Here is a 7,796-nt window from a genome sequence, read left to right as displayed (position 1 = left end):
TTTCACAAAGTAATGTGCAGCCTTTTGGTCTGAGAAATAACAAAAGGACACCTTTTTTAAAATCTGTCTTAAATCTCATTTTGTTAAAAAGAAATTGTGAGAAAACTGTATTGTGAAATCAGTATCGTGAATCATATCACATCGTGAGTTGAGTGAATCGTTACATCCCTATATGCTACTAGTTTCTGCTGTGGTATCGTAGTAGTAAATTGTTCTTTAAATAATAAGTGTTACTTCAGTAACAATGAACCATATTTTTTTTGCTCATCTGAAAAATGATCCTATGTGTGACTCAAAATGTGATATGATAATGTAATATAATCCGAACCGTGAGATTTGTGATCCGTTGCACCCCTACTCTCTTAACTTGTTATTTGAAGAAAAAATACAATATCTTTTATTCGGGATAGTTAAATTCGCTTTTGGGCTACCAAAATCTGAAGAATGCCTGCCGGAAGGGCTACCCGGGTTTTTTTTTTTAATTTTGCGAGCCCTGATTATTATTCGACTCTAATTACAGACTTGATGGTTGAAAGTGCTAGCAGCATCAGATATTCACCTGCTGAGGGGAATTGTAGTCAAACAGGCCTACAGTAGCAGCTGTGGAGTCAAGAGGCAGCTGGCCTCCAGTGTAATCTGCAAACTGTAAAGTCTCCATGGAAACAGATTCCATGGGGTCCAGGGTCACATTTTGGGTTTCGACATTTGAGAAGTCCTCTGCTGGTTTTGGCCCTGCACCTCCAGCCAGTTCTGACCCACCCAACTCCACATCTGGACCAGTCGGAGGGCAGTTACCAGGCATACGGCTGGGTGAGAAACAAACGAGAGGTTTGTCTTCAATACAATTTAGAAATAATGAAAGTATACGTATGGAAAGCAACACAAAGAGAACTTTTAAAAGTTTGGGGTCGATAGGATTACATTTGACAAGTCTCTTATGCTCAATCAAGGCAAATTTATTTGAACAAAAATGCCATAAAAACAGTAATATTGTGAAATATTATTACAATGTATAATAACAGTTTATTTTAATATATTGATTTAAAATGTAATGTATTCCTGTGATGTCAAAGCTGAATTTTTAGCAGCCATTACTTCAGCTTTCAGTGTCACATGATCCTTCAAAAATCATTCTAACAGGCTGCTAAATATTTTTAGTGAAAATTGATACTTTTTCAGGATTCTTTGGAAAATATAAATTTCAAGAGTGAAGCATTTATTTAATTTAAATATTTTGCAACATTATAAATGTCTTCACTGTCATGCATGATCAATTTAATGCATCCTTGTTGAATAAAAGCATTCATTTCTTTAAAATCACAATACTGATACTTTTTTAATGGTGTATACCTAAAATCCTTAACGTCAACATCTAGTCCATTCTGATTGGGCAGTCCATTGGGGTTATCCAAAACATCCGGCTCTGTCTCCTTAAGTTCCTTCCGCTCAGGGTCAAAGGTTGTTTTGTGTTTTTGCTCTACCCTTTTCTCAGGGTCATCCACCTCTGAATCCCTTGGACCCTAAGTGAAATAGAAAGGGAGATTGAAGTGGAAATAAGGACTTGAGGTGCCAATATTTATCCAAAAGTTTGGAATAACAGAATGGTTGCAAATAATGAATTTTCAGTTTTAGGTGAACTATTCTTAAACAGAATCTTAAAGGGGTCATATGATGCTGCTAAAAAGAACATTATTTTGTGTATTTGGTGTAATAAAATGTGTTTATGCGGTTTAAAGTTCAAAAAACACATTATTTTCCACATACTGTACATTAAATAAAAGTTACGCCTTCTTTCTTTGCGTGCACATTTGGGCGGCATTATGCTAATATTTCCACATATTGACGTAGATATGTGGGGGCGTGTTAGAATGAGCCGTTTTAGGTAGGCGTGGTTAACTCTTAACTTTTATAAAGAATATCTCTTTGGTTTTGAGACTTTAGTGTTTGCAACTTTACAGATCTTCTTTATGCACCAAGAGCTTGTGACACTCCAAAGAGAAAGGAAAAATTGAAATCGCATCATATGACCCCTTTAAAGAATGAGAAGAATGTTTTGATGATGAAAGAAACTCACAAAGGCTCCTTTGCGCAGACACGAGTCCATTTTCTCTGCAGGAGAGGAGCTAAGAACATACTCCACCATGGAGACGCCTAATCCACCACTCTCAGAACGTGGCGACAGCACAGATCCGGCCTCTCCGACGCCATGGAAGCCCTGGCCTGGTCGGTGCTGCACCATGATTGGCTGGGACACTGAGTGATCTAGAGGGAAAAAAAGGGGCATTAGAAAGAAAAATACTAAATATGTAAATACAACCATTGCATCTTAATCTCATGCATACCAGAAGCTCCCCAAGCGCTGTCTCTCCACTGGTCCAGAAAGATCCCTTTTGGTCCATCTTTCCCTGAATCATCGATTTCCCAAAACTTCTTCCCAGTAAGGAGCTGCTGCAGAATGGGAACATCAGACAGAAACATTAATACATAACGAGCGCAAAAAACGAAGCATCGGGCAGAAGATGAGGAAGGTAAGGACTCTCACCTCTCCCATAGCTCGGCCCTCTAGTGCAAGTGCCTGGAAGTCATGGTTAAGTTCATCCATTGATCGTACCTGTTTTAAAAGTTATACAATTATTATAAGATTAAATTTGATACCAGTAAAAAAAAAAAAAAAAAGAGGTGTTTTCTACCTGACTAACTTCTACCTGGTTGTCTGCATGAATGTTGTCACCAGTCGGCCAGCGGTGTTTGCAATTGTTGTAGCCGGGCTGGTCGCCATGTTGCCGTTGGAAGAAGTAATCCACCATGGCGTCATCTTGAGAGCGTCCCGCTCCCTGCGTAGGGGGAGGGGCCTGAGGAGACGGTCCAGGTTGGGGGGTGTGGCCCGCAGCACTCAGCACCACAGGCATGCTGGGTAATGGCCTGTCAGGGGGAGGCAGTCTCAGGTGGGGGCTGAACGAATCCTGCCAGAGCACAGCTTTCCTCTTCAACACACACGCTACGCTCATTCCACCAGAGACTGTAACACAAGAACAAACAAAACACTATTAACCCCAAAGGCATCTGGGATTGCTTTGCACTTAAAGCGTATTTGGTTACCATATTACCACACCTGTATATCTCAAAGCAAGCTGAGAATGAGAAAGCTCACAAATATTGCCAGTAATATCAACGGCAAAATCAAAAGTAGCTTCACTTATTTTAAAGAAATCAACCCTAGATGGATGCGATTAGTATATAACAGCACAGTAAATCAGAGAGAGATACAAAAATCTAATGAATAGATTCCAGTAAATACTAGGGCTGTGCGATTTGGGGGAAAATATCAAATTGCGATTTTTTTGACAGATATTGCGATTTGATATTTGCAAAGTCAAGCTTCAGCTCAGTCCTTTCAACAGCCAAACCGATTGTCTTTTCTGTGGGACTACGATAACTAATGGAAGTAAAGACACAAGTAGTGTTAAGACTGATACGCTCGCAGAGTCCATTCTTGAGTGTTGTGACAATCGTGCAGATCAATGGGCTTTCACTGTAAAAGGCAGGATCGAGTATTATGGCCATGATCTACATGCTGCAGACTGTGTTTACCACCACTTATGCAGTAGTAGTTTTCGTAACGGATATAACATAACAAATATCGCGTCCACATCGCAGGCTTTGCGATTAGGAAATCGCAACGTCTCAAATCGCGATTTCGATTCGATTTCGATTAATCGCACAGCCCTAGTAAATACAACATAAAATAAAATCCCTGACCCATGAAAATATAGGCCGATGGAAGAGAAGACATACACGGTCTGGGCTAGAATGAGGTCAATTCAATCCATCAGTGTGAGAGTCAGCGTTGGGCTGGAAGTGCTCATTACTACATTGCACACACTTGTTGAGGCTCAGTGGGGAAAGCAGAGGTTGTTGTTCTAGTTAATCAAGCAGAGTGGGCCTGTCAAAATGAGTCATTTCATTCTCATTCAAATGTGCATCATGTGTATCATTGTCACAATATGACTTTGACATACTGGGAAAGTCAAGAGTCGAAACAATGGAGGAATTTCCACTAGAACAAATTTTACTGATGAGAAAAGGTCAGTTTGTAGCTTGATAAATATAATCTTTGAATAGTGAACATAAATGTTTCATTACATTCATGGCATTACAAAGCTTCAAGCAGTACGGGGGAAAAAAACTGAATAACTGTCATATTACTAAATACACAGACAAAGTATAAGCGTTGTAATTCAAGGTACAAAACATTTTACTTCTGACTGTGTCTAAAGTTAACTAAAAAACTGAACTTGCTCCACTGATTTGAAAATTCATAGATTTTTTTTATAAATATATCCAGGGCTCGACAGTGCGAGCATTTCATTCCCATTTGCGACTAAAAATAGATGTGTGCGAACTGGAAAATGTATTTAGTTGCACGTGTGCGAATAATTATTTAATTATTACCAAAAAAAACAAAAACAAAAGCAGATAAAACACTAATAACGTGGTCTCAGAAAAAAACTCACGTGATCCACGCAAAGTGCGTGCAGGTGCCACATAAAAAAAAAAAGTGAGGTAAACGCAGTAACGCATAGTGAGAGATAGACACGGAACATACATGAATTATGAAGCTAATTAGTCATTATTTCATAAGACAGCGTGACAGAAAAAATCGAGGGGTTATGACGTCATTGGCAGGCGACACAATGACACTATGGACACAGTCCGTGTCACTAGTTAAAATAGCTTATTTCTCTGGATTTAAACATTCTTCGAAATATTTGGGATAATGTAAGTACACAAGTCAGCAAAATATATAACACTGTTCTAGTGGTTTTTGAATATTTTAATAAAAAAATCTTACATATTGTGCCTTTAAGGTTAGGATTATTGCATGCATTCTGCAATTGGTCTTTATGAATTTAATTTTATGTGTGTGTACCAATTATAACTTTAAAGCAGTATCACCATTTCTCTTACAATTGACACACATAACCAAGAAAAAAAGATGTTTAATTATTTGCCTGTTTTTGTCAATGTGCCCTGTACATAAAATAATAACATTGACAAGGTAATCAATGTTTTTATAAGGGAAAAAACATGTTATCATTTAGGCCAAGTGCCACGTAAGGGAGACACTAATCAGGGAAAAAAAAAATAAAAAAATCAATCTAAAACAGCAACTACCAATATACCAAAAAATTTATACATTTTGAACTCTCAGTCCTGAGTAGGTGAATAACCGCTGTTTATCAAGGATAACAGAGGGTTATTTGCAAAAATTTCCTACCACAGCAACTCTTGCCAAAAGATGTGCAATAACAAGAAAAAAAATGTTCCTCGTGGCACAGTTTCACTTGTTTTCTCCTTATTTCTGCTTGCAAGGAAATTACAGTTGTCCCATTTCTCTCTATATGGTGATATATGTCAGCCATCAATAATACAAGAAGCACTGTCCTTCCATTTCAGTATTTCTCCTTAATAACAAACAGAGACACTTTCTAACAGAGTTAAATGAGCAATCACACATCATGTGGATATAAAATTGCTGTTGTGGTAAGAGGCTCAAATCATTTAATCTTTCTGGCATGTAAACACCATTAAATTTAACAAAATTATTGAAATCAATGAAATTACAACTGGCCTTGTTTTATGACTAATTTTAACTAGGGATGCACCGAAATGAAAATTCTTGGCCGAAGCCAAAACCGAACAAAATCAAACACTGGGCCGTATACGGCCGAATACAGTTTTTTGAGTTTTTTTCCTCATGTATTTTGCAATTTTTTTTTCACCATTGCATAAATTAAAAAGCCAAAATGTGCTTTTTACTGTTTTGTCTTGCTTTTCAAAGAAAAAAAATCAATTACAAAACAACAATTTAAAAATATTTAACACTGAAAATTTTTTACATTCTAGCAGACACTTTACCAACAAAGCACAATTTAACTTAAAATTAATAAGTTAGTAAAATAATACTTTTTGGCCATCAGACCCCCTTCTTGAATCAGGCATGTATTTTAATTTGTTTTTACTGTACAATTAAAAGTGATGCAGTCCTAAACAGTCTCTCGCTGTCGGTGCTTGTAATGATTTTTGGGTCTTTCTCCGACAGTTTAAATGCTTCCACACTGCTGACATGTGTGCTGCATAACAAAGAGTGCGCGCCTCTCACTCTGTGCTGGTTGCTATTTGATCGCGTCATATCATTGTTCGGTACAATTTATTCTGTCTTTTTGCTTATTCGGCCTTATAATTTCGGTTGCCGAACATTCGGTGCATCCCTAATTTTAACAGCGGTTTGTTTACCTAATGAAAGAGGACAAAGAAATTATTTGGCTAAAATGAACTATAATAAACTCAAAATATTAATTGTCATGTTTAATGCTATTGCTATAAATACCCTAAAAAGACTAACAAGAGCATTTCTGGTTTCAGAGAAACAGTTTTGAACACATAGAAAAGAGGCCACATCAGTTTTGCTCCTGCTTTCACATCTAAAATTGAACCGATCTTTGAGAGATATGTAGATGCAGGCCACCACAAGCAGCAAACTAATCCCAACAGCAAAATCCTGAGATTGGTGTAATCTCACCCTAAAATGGTGCCAGAGGTGTTGGCAGCACTGGGGGTAAATTATGTCACACAGATCATTCTGGAAATAAGAGAGAGAGCCTTTTTAGAGCTGCTTTTTTTGGAGATTAAGTGTATTCCATAACCACCTTTCATAAGTTAGCCGAGTGTCTCACTCAGTTGAAATATTCACTAGGTACTGAAGCTTTCATACAAACACATGTGGTTTAGCATTAAATGAAACTGGGTTTCATCACTGGTAGGAAGGAAGCAGAAGAATTTGGATGTATATTTAGAATATGCAATACAAATATGAAAGTTATTGCAATGCTGGTGAAAGCATACTGAAGCAACACAAATGTTAAAAGAGTTTAAGAAGAAACAAACAACATTTTAAAAGACACTGTCATGTAAGACTAACAACTGTTTGAAAGGAACACAGATTTGTTGTTAGCTCCATTAGTACCAGAGGTTTTGGAAGCTGGCACACCAACTGGCTAGAAGATCATTTACTGGGTCAAAAGCCTCAATCAGTTTAAATTTCCCAATTTAAACTGTGACTAAGGCAAGTCTGACCTGACCAGTAGGTAGGGATGGGTACCGAAACCCGGTATTTAATCGGTCCCGGGGCTAAATTATGAAAGACCAGAGTATCGATAAGCTCTGATGTTAACGGTTCTGCTATCGGTACTGGAGAAATTAAGAAGACACACATACAATTTATTATTGCTATATATACACATTATCTTGCAAATTCTATCTCACCAGAGTCGCCAGCTGTTTTTCAAACATTTGTCTATGATGCATTTTTGCTATTCGCAATTCAGAAGCAAGATCGTGCTCACGCGGAGGAGCTTACAGCGGTGCGCATTCGTTCCTCCCTAAAACCCAAACTTAACGTCAGAATCAGCTTAGTCGGTGATTGTTGTAAAATGCAGTCTTTACTGTTGCTAAATTGTGGGACATGTTTGATAATAAAACGTTGAAAGCACAATCCGCACAAGAGACGCTGTTCCTCAGGCTGAAATGTGTGCGCACGGCACGCTCCAAAACAGACAAACAAATTACACTTTGAGCTTTGGGTGCATGTCCAAACGATCAAATACACACAAAAATGTCAAAATGGCAGGCTTGGAGAGTATTTACTTAAACACAGTTTATGTCTTAAGTGGAGGAGAACAGTTGGGAGAAAATCCGATGTGTGTCAATATATTGTCTTAAAGTGACAGACTGGC

General features: G+C 37.8%; 1 protein-coding gene across 3 annotated transcripts in view; it reads right to left on the bottom strand.

The window, feature by feature from the left end:
* The window catches only part of pum1 (pumilio RNA-binding family member 1), a 32,946-nt gene that overhangs the window by 14,911 nt on the left and 10,239 nt on the right, over positions 1-7,796 (bottom strand). Inside the window, exons 2-7 of one of the 3 annotated variants that reach the window (XM_016509804.1) lie at positions 2,691-3,019; positions 2,543-2,611; positions 2,343-2,448; positions 2,075-2,262; positions 1,351-1,520; positions 560-806 (exon numbers count right to left, since the gene is read on the bottom strand). In XM_016509804.1, coding sequence (XP_016365290.1) covers positions 560-806; positions 1,351-1,520; positions 2,075-2,262; positions 2,343-2,448; positions 2,543-2,611; positions 2,691-3,008 — 1,098 coding nt within the window. In that variant the 5' untranslated portion in view covers positions 3,009-3,019. The remainder of the gene's footprint in view (positions 1-559; positions 807-1,350; positions 1,521-2,074; positions 2,263-2,342; positions 2,449-2,542; positions 2,612-2,690; positions 3,020-7,796) is intronic. The other 2 variants (XM_016509805.1, XM_016509806.1) reach the window with 2 other exon arrangements.

This window comes from Sinocyclocheilus rhinocerous, unplaced genomic scaffold, assembly GCF_001515625.1.
Source record: "Sinocyclocheilus rhinocerous isolate Xijiao unplaced genomic scaffold, SAMN03320098_v1.1 scaffold53, whole genome shotgun sequence".
Classification (NCBI taxonomy): Eukaryota; Metazoa; Chordata; class Actinopteri; order Cypriniformes; family Cyprinidae; genus Sinocyclocheilus; species Sinocyclocheilus rhinocerous.
The sequence above is the reverse complement of the archived record's forward strand: the minus strand, read 5'-3'. Positions and strand labels throughout refer to the sequence as shown.